Source organism: Rousettus aegyptiacus, unplaced genomic scaffold (assembly GCF_014176215.1).
Source record: "Rousettus aegyptiacus isolate mRouAeg1 unplaced genomic scaffold, mRouAeg1.p scaffold_m13_p_18, whole genome shotgun sequence".
Taxonomy (NCBI): Eukaryota; Metazoa; Chordata; class Mammalia; order Chiroptera; family Pteropodidae; genus Rousettus; species Rousettus aegyptiacus.
This window is the reverse complement of record NW_023416293.1, coordinates 21,861,978-21,886,348: the sequence shown is the minus strand read 5'-3', so window position 1 is coordinate 21,886,348 and position 24,371 is coordinate 21,861,978. Positions and strand designations below refer to the sequence as shown.

Below are 24,371 nucleotides of genomic sequence, written 5' to 3'. Positions count from 1 at the left end.
ACATACAAATGGCCAACAGACATATGAGAAGTTGCTCAACTTTACTAGCTATTAGAGAAATACAAATCAAAACCACAATGGATAATATTCACACATGTGAGAATGGCTGTTATCAACAAGACAAGTAAGAATGAGTGTTGGAGAGGTTATGGGGGAAAAGGAACCCTCATACACTGCTGGTGAGAATGTAAACTGGTACAGCCACTATGGAAAACAGTATGGAGAGGCCTCAAAAAATTAAGAATAGAATCACCATATGTCCCAGCAAATCCCTCTTCTGTGTACCTACCCTCAAAATTTGAAGACATTTATCCATAGGGTGCCTTGCTTGTCTCTTTCAGTACTCACTCAGGACCCCAGACAATGGGCTTCTGACCAAGTCACTGCTTGGGGTTTTTGCTTCTGTTGGTCATAAACAGTTAGACTTAGAACTTGAAGTCTGGGCAGCTGCTAGGTCATGAGAGGAATTTTTAGCCCAAAGAAAGGAGACATTTTTTTGAGGCAGACAGTAATGGGAACAGACTTTTTCTATGGTGCTTCCTAGAGCTCTCAGTGAAGATTACCCACGCTGACGCTGAAGAACTGGCTGTAGAATTACAATATGGTCTTGGATACTGGCATTTTATCAAGTGTCCATCAGTTGAACAACCATTATAGCAAATTAATATCTCATAGCTTGGGTTCTTTGGTTTATGTGGAAAGCTATTGTTTACAATGTGCTTCTCCTTAAAAGGACCTTTAAATTTTCACTGTCATCATCATCATTTAGACTATATATACATAACATTTCTTATATGCATATTGTAATTTCATTTTGAATTCTAATGCTCATAGAGTTTCAGGAGCTATGAATTTGCCATTTTTAAAAGTAAAGACATTACAGAGCCAAAATATGAAAATTACATCATACCTAATATTCCTAAAATGATGTAAGACTTTTCTTTTTGCAATTTAGGTTTTCTAATTATAACTATAATATTATTAATATATAGATACACCAGAGGTTTGTCTCTTCACTCTTTTCAAATATTATCTTACGTGAAGCCTCTGAGCATTTTTATTTCATTCCATAATGATTGATTTTACTTTTGTTTCCTGAGTAAGATCTGTAAGAAAACACTGAGGATCTCTGACACCCCGAATGTCTTTCTGAGTTTGAAAACTTCATTTAGTCAACTTTATCTGTCATTTCGTCTTGCTGAGTAATGTTAGACATTCTCTAAATAATCCATCACCTGTGTCTCTGCCTTGTCCCACTTGGCCCAGGCCACGTTCCACCTCCAGCTGAGAACGAAGTTTGCCCTTCTTCCAGGAGGAGCAGTTTAGCAGGCACCCGTGCACATGCTCTGTCTCTGCATCAAGGAGGTGTTCCTGGCCCTGTCTCCACAGTTCATCGATCTCTCTCTGGAGAAAGACTGCCATGTCTCCTTGCAGATTCCATCCTGGAGTGATTTAAAACTTGAACCTGAGCTGTATAAAGTCCTGTCTGAGTTACTGTGCTTTACAGAGTGAGGGTCATGCTGAGAGGTGGCCACTTCTGCATTTACAAAAAGGACGTGCAGTCCCCTCCTGGCATAAGCCACATCCACCACTGCACTGTACAGAGTTAGTTAACCCTGGCAAATTGAAAGCGAAGGCTCAGAGCGGGAGGAAGTTCTCCTGCCAGTGCACACTCTGGAAGGAGGCTTGCCCCGGCCTTTGGAGACAGGCAGATTCAAGCTTTCTGGCTTTTTAAAGGACATAAATACTAATTTTCAGAAAGTAGTAGTGTCGATGAGGACAGAATTGCAGCTGTGTTGGTGGAGATTATAACTGCTCTGCCTTGAGCAGAATGGACCCAGGGTCATGAGGTCAGTACCATCTCTTTTCAGGCTTCGCAGTGCTGTCCCGCCCGCCATGGAATGGTTCGGAAATGAGCTGGGGTGAGGGGTGCCTCGGAAGGGAAGGCAGTGTTCAGCGTTAGTGAGGTGTGGTCCACCCACTTCCTCCTGGAGAGGTCCCTGAACTCCCGAGTGTCATTAACCCAAAGATGACCTTGCCTCCATCACGTCAGGTGTACTGGGGTCATAGGAGAAGGGAGTATGTTCAATTTAACATTCCATCCAGGAAGTGTGTAGCAGAGCTCAGTAAAGAGATGCTGTATGAGGGTGATGTTTTTGTTGATAAATAGAGAGTAATCTATAGTCATATTAATTAATATTAATACATAATTCCATGTATTTAAGCTTTATTAATTTGTCTCTATTGTTTAATATGATCACCTAAGGGAGGCTGCATTTACTATCCCTTTGAAAAATGATAAAACCTAAAATTAGGATAAAGACATTTGTTCTTTCTCTGAAGAATATATTGAATACTCATGCCACATAGGCATCATGATATTATGGCTTATAATGAGGAATGTATATTTGGTCTTTAGTCTCATTTCTGGCATAGAGCTCCTGAAACCCTTGGACTATTCTAAGTGGAGAGAGTGATAACAGTGTCTTTTCTTATCTTGACGAGATGACTTTGGAAAGCCTCTAGGTGACCTAAGGGTGGCCAGTCGGATCAGCCCGGTGGCCATGGCATTAGAACATGCAGCCTCACCCCCTGATCTCTGGAGAGGGGAGCACTGCCAATTCAGTGGCATTAGCAATGAAATGACCAATGATTTAGTCAGTCATGCCTATGTGAAGAAGCCTCTGTAAAAACCCCAAAGGCCGGAGTTTGAGGAGCTTCCAGCTGGGTGAACATAATGGAGGTTTGGGAAGGGTGGCACACGTAGAGAGCATGGAAGCTCCACACCCATTCCCACTTAGCTTGCCCTGTGCATCTCTTCCATAAGGCTTTCCTGAGTTATGTCCTTTTATAATAAGCCAGTGCTCTAGTGAGTAAAATGCTAGAGTTCTGTGAACTGTTCTAGCAAATTAATCAAACCTAAGGATGGTGTCATTGGAACTTGCTGTCTCTAACCCACTGGTCAGAGGCGCAGGTGACAACGTGGACTTGCGATTGGAATCTGAAGAGGGTGGATTGGTGGCAGTCCCGTGGTCATGAGCCCTTAGCCCATGAGATGTAATGCTGTCTCCCAGCCGATAGGGTCAGAATGGGTTACTTGCTCATTGGTGTGGGGAAAACACACACACACACATTGGTGTTGGCATCAGAATTGGAGACAGTCATTTAGAATTTAGAATAGCCGGAAGTTGAAGTCTGCATTGTGAGAATCTCAAGTCCTCTAAGCTTTAATTTGTCATAAAAGCACATGGAGCTCAGCCACTAAAATGTGTTGGGTGAGGAAAAGGGATGGAAGAAGAAATAATAACTCTTTAATCTTTAAAATGTTTTAATTATCATAAATTTACATAATATATACTTCGCAAAAATAAAGCATATTTATAGTAAATCTTAATTTTACAAGATGGAATTTTTTTTTTTTAATTAACCTCTTCAGTTCACATCCCTATGGCCTAAGGGTGAACATTTTTGGAAAGTTTTGTAAAATTCCATTTGGCCACTTTAAAGTGTTCCAAGTTTGTGGGGGAGGTAAATAAGATGAGGAATAGTTGGAAAAAGTACATTTCATCAGTTAATAGAATTTAAGATGTTCACAGATAACTCGAAAGCTTTCATTTTAAAAGTCAGTCTAGATGTGGGTATTACTGTATTCTTAAATTCATGTGTTGTTTTTAGGACAGAAGCACTCTTAATACTGCACTGAATTTGTACATGGGTTTATTTCCTACAGCCTCTGCTTAATTTTCCTAATGTTTTTATTTCACAAAGGCAGAATAAAAGAACTACAGCATAGAGTACTATAGCATGAACTTAAGGCTAGATAGTATTGATGGCAAATTAGAGAAAAGGTAGAAAAGCATTTTTTTAATATCATGATGATGGACAGACTGACAGATGGAAGTTATTTCCAATCACACATAGCCATGCAGGAAAAAAATACAAATATAAGTAAGTGAAAGTGATGTTATGATGAAGAACGCTTAAATTGGCTTCTATATTTTAAAGCCCTCTACTTTATCCATTATTATTAAGGAAAACGATTCACAACCACTTTGCCACTGGTTATGATCCGCCGCCCTGTTCCTAACACTCAGTGAGAATCAGGAACTGTGCGCAGCTTCTTAGCTTAAGCAAGGCAAGGACAGGATCATAGTGGAAAGGACAAAATGTCTTGACTTTAATAAAGTATGTATTTTACCACTCATGTAGTTATTAAAATAAGTTTTCTAATGATGCTGATCAAAGAAAAACTAAGAAGTGTTCACAGCCAAATTCTTCATTGTTAGTGGCCATTTTCTATTTTCTACCTGAGTGTTTAATGAATTTTTTAGCCTGAAGGTTTAACGTAGTTCATAAACTTTGGGGACAATTACTACAATAGATGCAATTTTATTCATAATTTTATAGTCCGGAACCATAATTCCTTGTGTACAGTTTGGTGATCCAAAAACCTCTGAAACCAAAAGTTTTTTTATAAGTTTGTGGCAACTTCAACTCACATGAGGCTATTTGTTGTAGTCTTTACCCATTTCACTTACTGTGAATGTTCATATATTTACTATAGAAATATTAATGTGTTCAATTACTTTGTGCTGTGTCAGACCATTTTGTAGTATTATATGCCATATTTCTGTGTGAAATTAGAAAAGTTCAGAATTCTCTAATCCATCTGGCCCTAGGGGTTTGGGTTAAAGGATTATGGAAGGAACAGATATCTTTCTGACTGAACCCTAAACTCACTCATTGGTCCTAATTCTACTCTCTCTAGAACCATACAAATCTAGTCTCATTTGTGTGAGGAGTCCTCACATATTTGAGGCCAGCTGCAAAGATGCTGTCACATTTTCCATTACCCTGATACAGTATTCCTAGTTCTTTTGATTGTTCTAGACTCTCTTTGGTCTTACCTGATTCACTTAGATTCTTACTCAGCCGTTATTTCGGCTGTGCCTTTACTGGAATCATGATTTACACAACAGAGTACACTTCTTAACACTCACAGTATCATCATGGCCATACCCGTCCCCTTTCATGCTCTGGGAGAGATTTTTCAAGCTGGACTATTTAAAAATCAGTCTTCCCCAGCCTAAAGTAGATCCTCTAAGAAATGTATACCCTAAGACAAATCCTGAGAAACCTTAGGGGAATGGGAAGTCAAGAATTCTTATATCTAACATTTCCTTTTCCTTTGTAATCATTCCCCATAGTGCCGTCTTCCACTTTCTTTCAGCCCCAAATACCACTTCTGCATTCTTCACTGTGAACTTATGAATTATCCATGCGCTTTACTGAGGTCATGCAACAAGTATTTATTAAGTGGCTACTATATACCGGACACAGGACTTGTGAACAAAACCAAGTCCCTGCCCTCTGGACTTACATAAGGAGGAACTGATTAGCAGTAAATGTGCACTGGGTGCTGATGTGGACCCTGACAAAAAATAAAGTGGGGCCAAGGGAAGAGAGCTTTAGGAAGTGGTGGTTGGTGTATAAGCTAGCGAGGCCTGGTATGTCTGGGAAGTGACAGATAGCAGGGACTTAATGGAAGTGAAGAGAATAAATCAACGAATATCTGAAGATAGGATATTCCAGATGGAGGTAGCAGCAAATGCAAAGCCTGAGGAAGCAGGGAAGTTTAGGGAGGAGGTTAAAGTGGCTGGAACAGAGTGAGCAAGTGGAGAAAGTTAGATAGATGTGGAGTGTAGCGATGGGATGTTGGGGCCAGACTGTGTATCCTGGTGGATAAAGTGAAGAAAAGGGTTCAAGAAGAAGAGAGAAGGAGTAGAACCATGTGAAATGCTGCTCATGCCAGCGTGAGGGAGATGAGGACTGAGTTGATCTTTTGATTTGGGACCTTGGAAGACTTCATTGATGACGTCTGCAAGAGTAGTCTCTATCAAGTGCTTAGGGACAAACCCTGGATTAGATGGGAGCAGATGAAGTAGCCAACTCTTTTTGAGAGTCTGTACGTATAAAGGGTCATAGATAAAAGGTCTAGCTGGAGGGAAAAGTGGATTAAGGATTTTTTTTAATGGTAATATAAACAATATATTTTTGGCCAGATAGGAATAATCCAACAGAAGAAAAATGGTGACCCTTGTTGTCTCTTAACATGTGTGTTTCCTTGATTCGTATCTGCCTCGTATCTCCCAAATCTTATTCCTTAATTAAGCCATTCTTACTCTTGCATAATTCTAAACCATTATGACATAAATAGCTTTTTCTGTACTGTTTGATGGTTTTACAGGAAGGACATGTGATAAACTCTCTATAAATTAATTCCTATGTCTAATAGCCCTTGAATTCTTCCCCCTCCCCAGAAAAAGTCTCTTTAAAAAAAAAAAAAAAGGACTTACCTTTTTTTTTTCCTGCAATGGATTTGCCATCAGAACACAGGTGTCATGAGAACCAACACTCCTTCTAAGCACAAATGGGAAAGGAAAAGACTAATGTCAACGTCATTGTCATTGGACTCGTAGATTCCAGCATGTCCACCACAATGGGTCATCCGATATACAGATGTAGTGGGATCAACAGAAGAACCACTGAAAAATCTGAGGAGGCTGCTGAGCTAGGGAAGCACTCCTTCAAGTATGCCAGTGTCTCGGATATATGAAATGAAAACTGAACATGACCATGGTGTCACGACTGAAACCTCCCTGTGGAAATTCGAGACCAGCAAGTATCATGTGACCGTCATCAATGCCCCAGGACACAGAGGCTTTATAACACAATTATAGGTACATCTCAGGCTGACTATGTTGTCCCAACTGTTGCTGCTGGCATTGATGAATGTGAAGCAAGTGTCTCAAATAACAGGCAGACCTATGAGCATGCCCTTCTGACTTACACAGTGGGTATGAAACAACTAATTGTTGGTGTAAACAAGATGGATTCCACCAAGCCACCTTACAGCCAGAAAAGATAAATGAGGAAATCATTAAGGAAGTCAGCACCTACATTAAGAAAATTGGCTACAACCCTGACACAGTGGTATTTGTGCCAGTTTCTGGTTGGAATGATGACAGCATGCTGGAGCCAAGTGCTAACAAACCTTGGTTCAAGGCATGGAAAGTCACTTGTAAAGATGGCACTGCAAGTGGAACCATGCCGCTTGAAGCTCAGAATTGTATCCTGCCACCAACTTGTCCAACTGACGAGCCCTTGTGTCTGCCCCTCCACGATGTCCAAAGAAATTGGCAGTATTAGCACTGTCCCTGTGGGCCAAGCAGAGGCTCATGTTCTCAAACCTGGCGCAGTGATCACCTTTGCTCTAGTCAACGTTACAACGGAACTCAAGTCTGTTGAAATACACCATGAAGCTTCAAGTGAAGTTCTTCCTGGGGACAATGTAGGCTTCCCTGTCAAGAGTGTCTGTCAAAGATGTTTGTTGTACCATTGTGGCAGGTGACAGCAAAAATGACCCACCAATGGAAGCAGCCAGCTTCACGGCTCAGGTAGTTATCCTGAAATCATCCAGGCCAAATCAGTGCCAAATACGCACCTGTGCTGGATTGTCACATGGCTCACATCGCTTGCAAATTTGCTGAGCCGATGGAGAATATTGATCATCATTCTTGGAAAAAGCTAGAAGATGGCCTGAAGTTTTTGAAATCTGATGATGCTGCCATTGATGATATAGTTCCTGGCAAGCCCACGTGTGTTGAGAGCTTCTCTGATTATCTTCCTCTGGGCCACTTTGCTATTTGTGACATGAGACAGTTGTTGTAGGTGTCATCAAAACAGTGGACAAGAAGACAGCTGGAGATAGCAAGGTGACCACCAAGTATGCCCAGAAAGCTCAGAAGGCTACATGAATATTATCCTCAACACCAACCACCCTAGTTGTAATCGGTGGTGGAAGAACAATCTCAGAGCTGTTTGTCTCAATTGGCCATTTAAAAAAGTTTAATAGTAAAAGACTGGTTAATGATCACAATGCATTGTAAAAACCTTCAGAAAGAAAAGAGAATATTCTTTAGATCATTTGGTTTTGTGTGTGTGGCAGTTTTTAAGTTATTAATTCTTAAAATTAATGCTTTTTAATGAAAACTACTTGACCAAAAATCTATCACAACATTTTGAGACCCCATTAAAACAAAGTTGAATGAGAAAAAAAGGACTTTATTCATACACATTGTCCTTGCTAGTGTCAAACAAACCGTAGCGTAAGTACCAACAGAACTGAACTTTATATCTCACTAGCTATGATTGAAAGGTTCTCTGAACCACATGCAAAAAAAAAAAAAAAAAAAATCACTGAAAATAAGAAAATATCTTAACACAGGTGGAAATAGTAGAGGTAAAGTTTAGTAAAGATAAATAGAAAAGGATGTTTGCATGAAAAATGTCAAATGTGATAAATAGCACTATTTTCCTGTAATAAAAGATGAACTTTGCTGTCAGATGTGATTTTATAATAGCTTTGGCCATCATGCATGATAGAAGTTCATTTTATTTGCCATCATAAGTGGAACCAGGGGAGCACCCATTCACCATTTTGTTGAAGAAACCAAAAACATCATCGGAACGCACAGAAAGAACATGGTCATTCCTATGGGGCTTTAAAAAAGGCAGTTCAGCTACTTTTGTAAATTCCACATAAATCCACATCTCATTGAGAGTTAAAATTGTCTCAAGCACATGATCCTTGAGAAAAACAAACCCTTCCTTTCTAAATCAGAGATTTTAAATCAGCAGTGAAAAATAAGTGATCACTTAAAATTTCTAACAGGTATGTGAATATAAGTGTTCCTGTTTTCACTGACTATTAAACATTTACCATCTAAGCATTTTAAAAAGTTCTTAAAAATTTTGTCAACTTTTTCTGATACCATCTTAAATTCCTATGGAAGATTCTGAAAGAAGGATTCTCTTGGTTTGACAGAATATAATTGACCTCTTTATTTATGAAATGGAATGTGAACCCTGCTGTTTACTCATCTAGTCCTAAAGCAAATGTACGTTCGTGCTTCAACTGGATCGAACTGTCAGCATCTCCAGCACTTGTCCGAGTCTAGCCACCCACTGACTGCTTGCTCTTCAGTTGAGACCATTGTGATTTGAGATGATCGAGGAAAATATGCTAATTGTCCTAGACGTTTTCAGAGCTGTATTCATGTATCAAGTCAGATCACCAGAGAGCAGCGGCACCAACCACAGTGTATGTTGACTTTCCTCTCCTCACTGAATTAAAGTTTAAAAATTAATCTGTTTATATTGAGGATTTGTATTTTAAAAATGGCCATTGGAGAAATTTCTCTGTCATTTGTATTTTTAGATACATACTGACTACAATTCATAGAGAACTATGTCAAAAATTCTTTCTAGAAATTAGAATCAAGAAAATGCAGTGGTAATTTTGTTCCCTCTGAACAGTCTTACACACTTTCCTTTTCAAAGATGAACACTAAAACCCATTTTGTTTCCATTACTACTTCTCCTTGAATTGAGTTCAGAGTTTGTACAATTATAATACTTCTCCCCTGTATCTGATAAAGCACATGTGACCATTTTTTCAAATAGTTTCTTTTTTTAAACATCATTTTAAACTGCCACAATTTATATCGTCAATTTTAAAGGAGTCAATCTTTTAGAATTAAATACTTCTAAAAATAAAAATATATGTAAATATGAAAAATAACTTATAAATATGTTAATATAATGGTGCAAAAATATAAATATATGATAAATATAAACATACAAATGTAAATGGATATATAAGTCAATAGAAAGAGGAAGGTGTTGATGGCTGTGTAGTTCATCTTTCCCACTCATGCGCGTTGTGAGAGGTAGCGTGATACAGTGGTTGGACCACCAGTGAGTGTGGCGGTCAGACATTTTCTAGACTGAAAGCACAAGCCTGCAACATGCTGGTGTGAGCCCAAGCACATAATTTTACCATTTTAAATTTCAGTTTCCTCATTGTAAAAGTTGGGCGACAACCATACCTTGTGAGGTTATTACAAGATTTAAAAGAGATCAAATCTGCAAACCTTCTTAGCCCAGTGCTTGGCACCTGTGTTCTCAGTGAGTGTACATGCTGTTTTGATGAGTCAGGCACTGGGCTGGCCATACATACCACGTGAAGAGGAAAGACATCCCATTCTCTGCCTTTTAGAAGCTAACACCAGCGTGTCTTCTAAGATGCTCGTTTTGTGGACGCTCTCTAAGGGGGAATAACTATTGAACTTGGGAAAGAAAAATGAAGAGTCCCCAACCTAATTTTTTTCTCATTGTAAGAATACCATGTTTACAGTACTAATTAGCTAGACATTAAGCCCAGGATTATAGATTCTTTTTCGTGGGAGGGATCCGGAAGGAGAGCGGACTCTGAAGCTGACCAGGTGTGGATTTTCTTCTTCACTTTTTATTGCGTGACCTCAAGAACCTCTTTGAGTCCCAGGCTCCTTGTCTCTAAAACAGCATAACAGCACATCTCATGTTGGTCGCCAGGTGGTTTTATAAGATGATGCACACAAAACACCCACTGTGTATGGCTTACCACTGCCTCTCTGCGAATGTTAATTTTCTTCAAATGAAAAAGCAGCTCTGTCAATTTTTGGACATTTATGATTGCTAGGGCAGTTTTTCTCTGTTCTCAGATTTAAACAAACTCTGTAATAAATTTTACTAGTTGATTGTGCTTTAACCTTTAGCATGATGCTCTTTAAAATAGAAACAAAATCATACATAAAGTTACACCGTTGTCTTCTTCAGAGCCTATCTGAAAATTCATCTAAGTATTGTCTCACCTGGCCATCATTTCTCTATCTAGTCTGTAAATATCCCATTAGACACTCTTTAACTGCTTTGTTGAAATGAAGATATATTACATCTATGTAATTTATCTTTACCACAACCTAGGAGTTAATAAAAGTTAATGAAACTAGTCTGATACAATTTCATGTTGAATCCTTATAGGCTACTAATGATTCATATAGTATATCCAAAATTAGTTTTCCTATAAGATGAAAGAAAGTGAATATGATACTTAAAACTATTTCATAACTTTAAATTTTATGTACATGTGTCCACACTGAATTGTTATTTCTGGATGGAATTATAACAGTAAATCAGTAAACTCGATGGTCAAGTCAAATAAAACCCCACAGTTTACTCAAAATTGAACATCTAGACTCATTGATGAAGAGTTCACCGGAAGGAAGGGGAAACACAAGAGATATAAAACTAAACCCTAGTTATTTGCTTAATTTTAATTTTCCTATCCGTCATCATGGAGTCAGTTATTTTTCAAATATCTAGTGAATGCTTACTTATGTGAGGTTTATTATTCTTGAGAATGTAAAAATGGGTATACATGAGCCTTAATCTCAAGGGCCTTACTATTCGACAAGGCAAAAAAGATATATATGAATAGCCATAAAATAAAAATTATGCAAAAGCATAGAGGATTGCATAAATAAGCCTGCCATGAAGGTCAGGGGTGTGCGTAGCCTTTAAGATGTTTTAATTTTTACATTTTTCAGGTTTTCAATAATAGTTGCCATGCAATATTATATTAGTTTCAGATGTACAACATAGCGATTAGGCACTTAATGTAACTTACATAATTATCACCCTGATAAGTCTAGTACCCATGTGACATGTGATCATTACAATATTATTGACTATGTTCCCTATGCTATACTTCACATCCCCATGATTTTTTTAAAATTACATTTATTGAGGTGACATTGGTTAATAAAATTATGTAGGTTTCAAGTGTAAAGTTTAATAATGCATTATCTATATATTACATTGTGTGGTAACCACCCAAAGAGGTATACTTTCTATAGAAAGCTTTGAGCTTAACTTGAAGGGCCTGTGGGAGGAAGAGAAAAAGAGACTGGGAACAGATTTAGCAAGGACCCCCCACGGGGTGGGGAGTGGTTCCAGATGGTCAGAGAAGTTAGGTTAGTTGTAAAAGGCCTTGAAACCTCATAAGGAACTTAATTTTTTTCTTGGTAAATGAAAGAGTGGCTCAGATGATTTCCATGGTTAGGACATTTGTGAAGGATGGACTAGATTTATGCAAATGCCAGTCTGAGGGGAGGGTCAGTGATCCAGGAGATATAAAGAAGAGGCTTGAGAAACAATCAGGGACAATGGAATTAGCGCGAGTGGGACAGATTTTCAAATCATTGTTAAGGAATAATTAATAACAACTTGTTAACCATTTGTATATGCTTGGGAGGGGTCATTGATGAAGAGGGAGAGAAAGGATTTAGAGGATGAATGATTATGGATAATCTTCTTAACCAAGGCTCAGGTGAGTGATAAGAGAAGAACATCCACTGGGATTTGGAGCTTTGGGAAAAGGTCAGAGCTAGAGTATGGATCTGAAAGTCTCCAGCATAAAAATGATGGTTGGGATTATAAAGTGGATATTTCCTATAGATCCAAGAGTCAGGATGGGAGCCCTGGGGGGCAAATAACATTTAAGGGGGAGTTTAATGATTATGAAGTAGCCAGAGAGATTAAGAAAGCATGTCCAGAAAGACAATTGGAAAACTCAGAAATTCTCTGGGACAGAAGGATAAGAGAATTAAGAAGCTCGTTAACCGTTTTGGTCATTAGCATGGTGAAGACGAGGAAGTACTGGTAGATATGACAACTTTTTGATTCATCAGGGAGGCAGCCATGAATGACTTATGTGTGTGACAGTTTTGTTTGCTTTGAAAGGAGAACATAGCAGCACATATCCCTACCCATCTCTTCTCATGCATGGCCATTCAAAACTATGCGGAAAGTTTTTTCTGTGGTAGTTCACCCATCAGTTATAGTGTTCTACATTTATAGAACCCTATACAGTCATTAATAAGATTCAGACTGCAGGAAATTAATTTGATTGGTTGAATTTTATGATTCATCTCTTTCCACCCAAGTATACTCTTGCCTATTGGCTTTATATTCAATATATATGTTTGGAATTTTCAGAACATAAACATAGAACACGTATATCTAACCATCATAGTATCCTAAATTTTAGACTGTGAATATTCCTCATACCCTTAACAGAAGCGGCAGGCTTACATCATGCATTATTGTGAAGTGAGTGGAATAGGAAGTTGGCCGGCCCCTCCCCTGCCCCAGTGAGCTGGGACTAGCAGCTCTGGACTGCACAGCAAATCCTGCCTTAGCTCTAAATGTCCCTTACTCAGCCACATTTCTGTCGCATCCAGTAGCTCAAAGGCTTTTTTAAACTTTGGTGTCCTTGAGTCAGGAGCTACTCTGTGCTCATTCTGCCTGCTCCCCATAAGCGTTTGAGGTGCAAATGCAATGCTCTCTCTGAAAAAGAGATTGTCAGAGATGAATTTCAGAAATTCAACTCAAATTCAGAAATATGTGCCTGAGGGAACATATGTTCTTTTTACTTGAGATAATAAGTGACATCTTGGTGGATTGTTTCTGTTATATTGGGGGGGGGGGGGGCGGGGTCGTGGTTTTATGTGTGTATGTGTGTGTTTTAAATCACTGGGGTTTATAAAGGAGGGAAGACAGAGCCAGGAGAAAACTTCCCCAAGTCATCTTTAATGCCACAAGGTGTCTAGTACCCACTCTGTCTTTGCTTGGAAAGAGACCCACGGCTTTGAATCCGGCTGCCCTATCTCTAACCAGCCTTGTCTAGAGTCACCCTCCCCTTCCACCTTTCGTGCGTATGTGCTTGCGTGCGTGCGTGCATGTGTGTATGTGTGTTCCCCCTTTCTATTTTGGGTTAAAAAAAAATTGAACATTTGTAGGCAGACACCATGGTGTTGTGTTTCAGTGAAGTGCACCGTAAACTGGTAATAGTGATAATTGTGTCTACTCTTAGCTTATGGTTAGAAGACGCATCTCCTCTGTGTAAGGACCCCACTGCTGATCTCCCAGTGCTGGGCTGCACTAACACTCTCATAGGCTGTAGACTCCAGTAACAAGTAAGGCCGCGCCCAGCAAGGCCACGATGCAGCCTCTAGGAAATGAATCCATCTGCCGCAGATACTTATTTAGACACATTTATTAATACTTCGTGGCAGAAAAGTGGCTCCCTTTCTCACTCGATTGATGAGATCATATCTGTTTTCTTGATAAGATGTGGCCAGCCTGGCTTTGGTTTAGAAAGTAGATGAAAATGATTTTTGCCCATAGGCTGCTAGACGTCTAGTTTCCTTCCTCTGTATCTGTGCCAGGGTGCATCTCCCTCACTCATCTCACAAACTTTCTTTACACTTAATCACACTGAGCTTTTTGTGTGTGTTTGCCTGTTAATAAATGCGTCTGGGACTAGGGGGGAAGAATGCAGAGAAAAATGCTTCTTTATTAGGAGAGAAATTAAAAACCATGTTCTTTGTTTAGAATAATCCTTAGTGTAAATCCACCATTATATTAAGGACAAAAATTAAGAAACTTTTCATTTGTTTTGAAAAATATAAAAATAAAAAAAGTATTATTGAAATTTAAACTAATTTCAGCAAATTCTGTGATAAAAAGTATTTTTCATTCTATCATCTACCTCTCTTCTCTATAATATAAATCTTAAAAATATTTTCATTCTCCTGGACTCAAATTTTCTGTGCTTAATAACTTAAAACCAAATGAAGTTGTTATGTCTTAGAAGATTTATATGTAAGGAATAAAATATATTGAACATATTGAAATTTATTCGGTTCCTTTAGGTTACATTTACAACTTTATTTTTAGAAGATAAGTTTAATATGAGTTTTTTAAAAGTAAATTTAAATTTAAGCTTTAATATTTAAGATATTTTGTTTTCCTCCGATCATTTCTGCCCTATAAAACAATTTCAACGTGAGAGTAATTTCATAGGCCTATTCCTCACAAAATGCTTCACTTCTTATCCCGTAGGTGGTTGGTTCTCTAGTGTCACAAAATCTGTCATTACCAATTAATGGTGTCACAGTTCTTTACCTTGGTAAACTTGAATTTCAGATCTTAGTCATTCCAGCATTATTCTCCATCTTTATGGACAGCCTGCTAAATAAAGCAGGTGGGGTGGTGCAGTGTGACTAGGTATGCAGTATCTTAGCATCTTAGACCCTTAGAAATTTACAGCTGTAAAGCCCTGCATATATCTAAGTTAGACTTCTGGCCTCCCTCATCTTCCAGAGACAGCTGTGAACCCTGAGGTATGTGGGAGGTGGGGAGTGAGGGAGAAGCCCTGTGGCAGCTGAAATTACTTCCTGCCTCCACCTCTAGGGATTCTGTTCCTTTAGCTAGGGCTGAACTCCGGGTCTTATTGCTCTAATCTGAGGCTCATTTAAATTAGCTTAGTTATCTGGTTTTCCCCTCTAAAGAGCATAGAAATTATTAAAAGAAGATCTAGGCAGGCGTGTTGGTGCTAGCGAGAAGTGATCACAACCTGCCATCCTAGAAACTAACAGAAAACCTAAAAGGCAGACACAAAGTACCCAGGCAGCAAAGTAGCCAGCATTGGGTCCACATGTGGGCAGGATATTCTGTGTATGCTAGGGAGCCTTGTGGGCGGACCTGTATCCACACATTGCAATAGTGATGTGTGGAATGATGACCATTGGCTATCAAGTTAAAGTGAAATCAGTCCATTTATTTTAAGTTTAACATGAAACTAACTAATGTATACCATCTATGCTTTAAAAAAAGAAAGTTGATTTTTTAAAAAATGACTGTATTCAAAATTGGTTATACAAAGATTGGGCCTTGAAGAGAGCAAGTTTCCTTTTTCTGGGAATCACATATGGTCTTGGTGACCACTGCCAGAATGAAACTTTGCTTATGACTAAAAGAGCGAAGGGAGAGGTAGGTAGAGTAAAAGGGGTCAAATATATGGTGACGAAGGAGATTTGACTGTGGGTGGTGAACACAATGCAGTATATAGATGATGTATTAGTGAACTGTACACTTGAAATCTATATAGTTTTGTTAGCTAATGTCACCCCAAGAAATTTAGTTAAAAAATAGATATATAGATGATAGATAGATGATAGATAGATAGATAGATAGACAGACAGACAGACAGACAGACAGAAGGAAAGGAAAAAAAGGAAAGGAAAGAAAAGGCAAGGGAAGGGGAAGGGGAAAGGGAAAGGGAAAGAGGGAGGGAGGGAAGGAAGGAAGGAAGGACGGACGGAAGGACGGAGGAAAATTAGTTTTCTAAAATTGGTTATCTACTCTGTTTGCCAAATCTATTCCATATGTTCATTTGGTTATTTTCCATAATTAAATTGTTCTTTAAAAGATAACACCTCATATTCTTTAATTACTTTCGGCTCTCCATTTACGGAGTAAGTACATACTTTTGAAATTTGTTCATCATAGTTTTGTTTCTGAAGTTTCATGGACAATAAAAGATATTAGAGCAAAATAGTAACATATACATCAAATTTCATATCCATTACATACTGTTTTGTATCTTTCTGTCTAAAAGATAATGCTACATTTTCTATTTTTTAGTCTGCTTGCTGTATTGTTTTCCCACAATCATTAAAAGTGCTGAATGAAGAGTTTTCTTTTCATTATCATATGATTTGGTTTTGTTCATTTTTTCCTTTTATGTAGATTGCTGATTAGAAGTTGCAGTTGTTAGAAGAAGCCTATCAAAGATATCATCCAAAAATTCTTTCTTCTTTTTTTAGTTCTCTAAAAGGGTAAAATCTTGATTAACAAATACCTAGCCTGTCCCCTTTGTGTGAATGCAGCCATATGAAAAAGAAAGAGCCACGTCTGTGTCTGCAGCGCCCACAGAGCTCCCCCAGACACAGTTTAAACTCAGGCACAGGCAACATTTGGAAGCCAAGGACTCTCTTCCTGAAGCCAGCCACGTTTTTCTCTCTGCATCGTGACTGCTTTCTTTCTTTATGAACAAAGTATTATTCTTCTTTTTACTCCTTTTCAAACAGGGTAATTGCTCTCTTCTATATATTACTTGAAATGTTATCACCGCCGTGCCTTTTTACTTGGTCTTTTCTGCCTAGTTGTGAGATGAGCATATTTTTCCTGCTTGGTTTAAGAAATGTTAGTTGTCGTTGAATGAGGGATGAGACAGGAGAGACAGAGGATGGGACATGTGCAAGTCATCACTCATAAAGGTGGTAGCTGACAACTTCGCCACAGTCACCCAAGGAGAAAATACACACAACTGGCTTGGTCCCTCCACCCAGCTTCTCCCTCATTATCTTTCTCATTTCTCCCAACTCCAGCGTATCTTGCCTCCAGGGGCACATTTTTTTTCCTCCCTAAAGTGTGGGGAAAAAGTTTCTAGTTGTCAGAGTTTTATTGAAATGAGATTGGCATTTGGAAGAAGCAGCATTCTTTCAGGAGAAGTGGGACTCACTCAGTGCCAAAGTGAGCAGGTTTTCGTGGCTTGGGATTGTGACCCCAGTGCTGACACTGGAAAGAAGAGAGGGGTGAGGAAGTGTGGTTTCCTGAGGGCACAGTGTGGCCACCCAGTCCAGGCCTCGGAGGGAAGACCTGGGTTCCAGAGTGCTGTCTCTCAAAGTGTTGCCCACGGACCACCCACATCCAGTTCTCTGGGGTGTTGCTTATAAATGCGTCCCAGGTGGACTAAACCAGAATATAGAAGAATAAGCCTGGAGAACTGAATTTTAATAAATTCTCAGTGATTCTTCTCCTAAATTTGAAGAGTGAGTGCCCAAGATTCCGATGCTCAGTTTTCCAGCTCCCCACATCATCCGGTTGTGCATAGCAAGAGGTGCTCAGGAGGCCGTGACTGACCCACTTCAGCCACATGCATAAGAAACTGAAGCATAAACCAGAAAGGCAGTTTGAACTTCAGCCGTTTACTGGTGTGGGGTGGGCTCCTATGGCAGCAGAAGGGAGAAGTGTTTATAGTTCTTTAAGCTTTGGCTTTTGCATGTTATTCTGGATACAGTACTCTCCTGTCACCCTCAGTACTGTTTCCTCTTCCAAGAAGAGTATGAAAAATTGAAGTTACCTTTAAAGCAAGGCTCGGCCATCAACATGCTCCAGAAGGGTTTGCTTCACCCCTGCCCGCCCACCGCAGACACCTCTTCCTCACAACTGCACCTCTACCACCCCAGGTGTTATGCTTAGTGCACTGTCATAAATCACTTGCTCCTGTGCGTATCTCTCCTATGAGATGCTGAACTTAATTGTCCATATAAAATTAAGCCAATCCCAGTGCCCAACCTAGAGTTACTGCTCTGTAAATGATTGTCAGATTAATGGGTGAGCATAAGATCTTTTAGACCTTGTGAGAATTTGTTGATGCACATTCTCTTAGTTTTCACTGTCTCTACTGTAAGGAATGGCCAAATTTGCCTTTGTATAATGTTAAATATATATGACTTAAACTCAGCTTCCTACGATCCTTGCAAAAATGTGTTTTAAGAACAAAATAAATGAGATAGTGAGAAAATTAAGATGCTTTGGTGATCTTAATACTTGTGAAGTACATTTTTTAAAATATCACAAACTGCTTTAAAAGCACTCTAAGTAAATTGAAGAGATCTACTGGATTTTGGCGAAGTGCTTGCAAGAAAGTTTTTTCAATTCTCTGTCCAAATACTTCAAATTAAATTTACTCATAGCTATTTCACAGGAAGATGGGGACTCTGCAATCTTTGGTTTGTTATAAAGAAAATACTTTTTGTCTTCAGATGTTTGGAGGACAGATTAAAGGCAATTTATGACTCGGGTAGAAAGTAATAAAAGTGGTAATACTAGAATGTCTTCTAAATTGTCATCATTTTCTGGAATTACTAACAATATTTCATGTTCAAAGAGAATTACATTCATTTGTCATACTTTAAGATAAACTATAACATCAATCTTATAGCTTCTATACTGGATTATTTGTTTCATTTCGTTGTTTAAAAAAAGGGATTCATTTAGTTGAATAGGAGGTGAATTCTCTTGTTAGATCTTTTGCCACAGGGCACAAGAAAATATATTTATAATTTATTTCTTTAAGGAAATAGGCTTTAAGATCTACGTACAAAAATTCTTTTATTTATTAAGATCTGTCATGGCCTTTTTAGTTTCTTCAGAAATACTCCATTTTTAAGGTGAATCATAACAAAAAATATATTAACCTAATAGTTTATTTTCCTTCTTATGGTATACTTTTTTATTGATAGAAGTCCAGTTTACAGATTTCTTATGATACGTTTAAAGTAATCATGCATAACTTTTTATAGTATTTTACAACTTATAAAGAACTATTTAAATAATTTTTTTCAATCTTCGCCATAACTGTGTGTAGTAATAATAGTAATACTATTATACATTATTGAGCTCTTGTACTATTAAGGGACTACAAGGGCCAGTGGTATCAGGACATTGCCCAGTGTCAAATAGCAAAGCCAGAACTTAATGCAGAACTTATCTCCACATAACACCCTCTTTTAACTCCACCCCTGGTAAAAGCAACACTGTTTTCCTTGGAGTTTGTGTTTAAAAAGAAACCCTAGTGGTACTACAATGTTATTGTTGCTCATTCTCTGTCTTCTGTTTTCAATTAATTGATGGGTTCTCACACTTGATAAAGTTCAATTTTTTAAAAACTACTCAAGTATTCATTGCAAATGACTTTCTTGCATGAGTAAGTGTGATGTAGAAAGTGAATCTGAAATCATTTTAAATATGCATTTGAGTTTTTATATAATGCGACTAATTTAATTATTTTAATGCTCCTGGTTGTTTTAATAGTGCCGATCCTATTTATGTAATAGAGCCAATCTCAGTATGCTCACCTGAAAGTGAGGATATTTCTTTACTTTCTTGTATATGAATCATTTAACGTAAGATGAAATGTATACATAAAAATATTTATCTGTTTATATACTATTCCATTCTACATCCTGCGATTCCAAATTAAGAACCCCTGGATGACTTTGCTTCCAACTCTAACAGTCTCTATTTTTTAAATCAAATGTCAGATAACGTTCCTGTGTATGTGGTATGATTTTCTTCAGTAAGTCACATGCTTCATGAATTGATGTTCACTGACTAGAAGGTAGATCACAGTGATGAAATGCATGTGTCTTCTCTCACTCAGGGTAAAAGAAGCTGAAGAGGTGTGTAGGCAGAAAAAGGGGAAATCACTTTATAAGATAAAACCAAGACATGATTCTGGAATTGTAAGTATTTAACTTTTCTGTTCTTTAACCTATGATTTACTTTGGCTGTTAAACACTGTTTTCACTATATATACACAAACATATAATAGGTAATATTTTCCTCTTAAGTTTGAATAAATAATGAGCTTCTGACTTAAAGAATTTCCAATTCCTGATGTTTTTAATTAGGCCCAAAAGGCTAAGAGAATCTCAGTACTCAGCATTCAAAGCTTAAGAATTAAGATAGATCTCCTCAGGGAGAGCTTATTCACGGGTATCTATATGTGGGCGGAAGTTGGGGGGCCATCTTTCACTTTCTTTATTACCCATGATCACAGGGCTGCATTTGAACCTAGAGTGGCTGTTATAATTGGATTAGTGCCATTGAGACCTAAAACATAACGGGAAATGCCAAGTGCAAGTGTTGTCCTTTGCTAAGACACAGTACTCAGACCTGGTTTGTACCCATAAATGGCAACATCTGTCAGTCAGTAAACTGAGTTTAACAAGCTGTTTAAGTTTTCTCCTTGCCCACTTCTTCCTTGAAAATGAAATGCTAAGTTTTGCACCCGGAGAGGGAAGGGCTTGGTGAAGATGATAAGTTTTCCCTTGTCAATGTTTTGTTGAACATTTTGAGGGATTATCACTTGGTGTGACAGAGTAAGCTGTTTTAAATGAAAAGTTGAGTTAGGCCTTAAAATAAGAGCATCTTGAATTGTATTAGTCTAACATAGCCTAAATGAAAAAGCCTAAATCAAAATAACCCAAACTGGTATATAATTAAATAACTCTCTTAAGAAAAAGTTATAAATTATGTCTTTATGTAATAGCTGTTATCCCTTCAGTTTCTCTATATCAAAACTAACCTTAATGAATGCCAAGTATTATTTTATGGTTTACTATATTTTCTGTCTTACTGATTAAAGTACACATTTAAAGTGTATTGAATGAGGAGGAGTAATTATTTATTAGTCAACTCCAATCATGCTCTTATAAGGATGGAAATGAAACAGCCAATGATTCAGTTTTCATGTAAATGTATTTGCACAGAAAACAAAACAAGGAAGCTGAGTTGGCGCTCTTTCACGTCAATAAGAAACTAAATTTTAAAACCTTTTTTTTCCTCAAAACATTTAGTAGTTTGTCTTGGTAAAAATTTCTAAAAGATAAAAACATATTTTACTTATAAATATTATTTTTCCTTTATGGGTTGGTTGATCTTTAACCTTTCCCAGAGAATTTGATCCAAATGAAAAGGTCTTATTTGGGCTACTCTAAACTTCATACATTTTTTAAACTTCTTGTTTCTAACTATAACTCTTATCTGGTGCATTTATTTTTAGAAAGCAAAGATAAGCATGAAAACCTGAACACAGGAAAGCAGAATGAATACGAGTCACTCTAACCACTTCCAGAAAATTTAGTTGGCCTGAACGCGGGAAGGAAACTACATCATTTTCATCACTTTTCTTCTTGACCTCTTGCATAATCTTTGTGTTTCCTAGACAATTCACTGTTGAATTTTACTGTACACTCATATAAAAATGTTAAAGCAGTAGACCAGTGGAGATTTTGACATCTTTCCTTTTTGTAAAAGTTTATGGTATTATACCGATAGGCTGAAACAGCATGTATTAGAGGCAGTATCTGCGTTAATTCTGAACATGCTAAACTTTAACCTAAAATTTTCTTTTGTAAGAATATTTCTTTTCTTTCTACTGACAACCAGTACTTCACATCAGTGCATTTAGATTTATGGTTAAAATGTTATTTCTAGCTAATTGTATCAGTTTCACACCTACGTATACATTTTTATTCTAAAATTTAAGTACTGTTTATATATTATAATTAAGGCTTTCACAACTCTTTGGGTTGCTCTCCATAACTATATATTTGTGAAAGGAGGTTACACTTTTTCTCACTTGTTAGATAATGAATAGAAAAAAATACAGCAAAAGGAAACCCTTTTCTGATAAATCATTTAATATAGGCAGGAATCAGAGTTTAAGTTTAATGACGGCTTTTATCAGACTGTGTCCTCTGAGACCCCAGGTAAAGCTAATCTGTGGCAGAAGTAAATAAAACTGAAGGTGTACCTCCCTGTAACTTTTGCCATTGCCTTTCACAAAGAAAATATGACTCAATATTTCGAAGGGATTTAAATAAATGGTACTCATAAAATTGTCAACATGACTAATTGTTGATAAGAAAAAAAGTAAGTTTTTGCATGGATTGTCATCTACCTAGAACCTGTTAATTAAACATACCTGCCTAAGTATTTTGACATAATTGGGGTTTTCTTTCTGTGTTATGGCAGGTGATTAAAAGCTGAAAAAATGAGTATGTAATGATTCATTATCTAAAGGAGTTTAGGAAAGGATTTTGTATTACAATGAGGGGGAAAACATCAATCTCCTCTTCTGAGAGAACTTTAAAGTTGACTTATGATGCATTGTGATGGTTTTGTCTAACAGTAATAGGTGCAGTTTTTTAAAATAATTTTAATAACATTTGTTGAAGGTTTTGGTGTGGATAAAGGAGAGAGTTTATTGCTATTACAAACCAATTATGGAAAGCAACTTAAAAAGAAAGTTCTGAATCATAACTATGTTTGTATTTATATAAAATATGGTCTCTTACCTTTTAATTTGTAGTTTAAGTGCAAAGAAACAGTAGTGGTTTTTTGGTTGTAGTTCCGTAGTCTTCCCGTCCCCTTCACTCCTTCTAATGTGTATATTAACATTCTTCAATGAAATAATAGGGCATTTAACGAAGATCGCTATGTGCAATACTGTATTTAGTGTTTCTATTCCAATTTTTTAGGATGTTAATTTATATGAAAATAAAAGTGAATAATAAAAGAGTTCTGTGTCTATTGCCTAAGGATACTTGCAAAATGAAACCATCATTTTTAAAACTGGAAGGAAAATAAGTTAGACAGTCTGTGTTTAAAGGTTTTTAAAAGTTCTAATTTTAGGCTTAACAGTTGTTTGTAGCTAAATGTTTAATGAGTGCTTGTTTTTAGAGATAAAATATTTATTATGCTACTTCAAAACATATTTGGAAAAAGGTTGAAATTTTCCTAATGTAATTTTAAGGAAGAAGTATTTTCTAATTATGAGCAACAATATATTAATATTTGAGAAATCTTTTAAAATTTAGAAATTGGATGAAAAAATTCATTTGATACAGATTAAGTGGTGAAGGACTATTGAGAGATGATAAGTCAGAAGAAAAATTATGGTGCAGAAAAGATGTATATAGAAGAGGCAATGTAAGAAATGAAAACTAAGCATGATGCTAATGGAGAACCATTAGATAAGATCTAAATGCTTATATATATAAGCATTGCATTTAGATCTTATCTAATTTTTTAATGTAATGATCAATTTTTCTTTCATCACTTGAGTATTGGCTTATTACCTACTCTGTGCCAAGGCTTGGTGCTAATAACTGCACAGTTAATAAACAGGAAAAGAGCTGAATGTTCTCAAAGAACTGAATACCAAGTTGTGGGAAAGAGTGTAAAGCAACAATTGCAATTCATTGTAATATCCAATTCAGAACAAACAAAAAGCTAAATCGCAAGGTATTGAGTGGGAGTTAGGCAAGTGAAGGGGGAGAGGAGAAATCACAAATGCAAATACAATGCTCAAATGCACATAGAAATATCATCTCTTTTAGAAGTTGCAACTCCTTCAGATTATATGGAGGGAGCAGAGTGTAAAGGAGAAAGAATGGGGGAAATACTGCGAGAGACATAGAAAGGGATTCTGTGGTAAAAACTAATGTAATTTTATTATAGTTTGGGGTCAGGAGTATCTCAGCGTCATCTGCGCCCTTGGGCCTCATAGTGGGGTGGCGGACTAGCAGCAATGATGTCATCTAAGAGCTTGTTTGGAACACAAGCTTAAAAGTTTTTCAAATGGTTAGTGGGAAGGGAGTCAGCAAGGTAAGAAAAAGCATGGAGAACAGAGATGTGAAATAGCCTCCATGTCTGCAGAAGAATTAATTCTCCACAGATAATAAGGAGGTAGAGTGTAAGGCAGAGTAAGGGACGAAGACAAACGTGTAGGATCAGGGGTTAGATTGTTAGACTTTAATAATAAGAAATGTTATACAGTAGATTATGAAGCTAATAAGTCATTTTAGGTTGTAACATGACCTGTTTTTTATTTACTAAAGCCCACTTTGGTACTGTTGTGAAGGATGGAATGGAGGAGTATAAGCCTTGAGGCGGGAAGGCCTTTAAAGAGATTATTATAATTAAAAGAAAGATATGGAAATTATGTA

The 24,371-nt window shown here is 37.4% G+C and overlaps 1 protein-coding gene across 3 annotated transcripts in view; it reads left to right on the top strand.

The window, feature by feature from the left end:
- The window catches only part of FMN2 (formin 2), a 371,091-nt gene extending 348,033 nt beyond the window's left edge, over window positions 1–23,058 (top strand). The window contains exons 16-17 of one of the 3 annotated variants that reach the window (XM_036235636.1): window positions 20,018–20,099; window positions 21,422–23,058. In XM_036235636.1, coding sequence (XP_036091529.1) covers window positions 20,018–20,099; window positions 21,422–21,448 — 109 coding nt within the window. In that variant the 3' untranslated portion in view covers window positions 21,449–23,058. Of the gene's footprint in view, window positions 1–20,017; window positions 20,100–21,421 lie in introns of those variants that run through there. The other 2 variants (XM_016129861.2, XR_004955481.1) reach the window with 2 other exon arrangements.
- The last annotated feature ends 1,313 nt before the right edge of the window (window positions 23,059–24,371 follow it).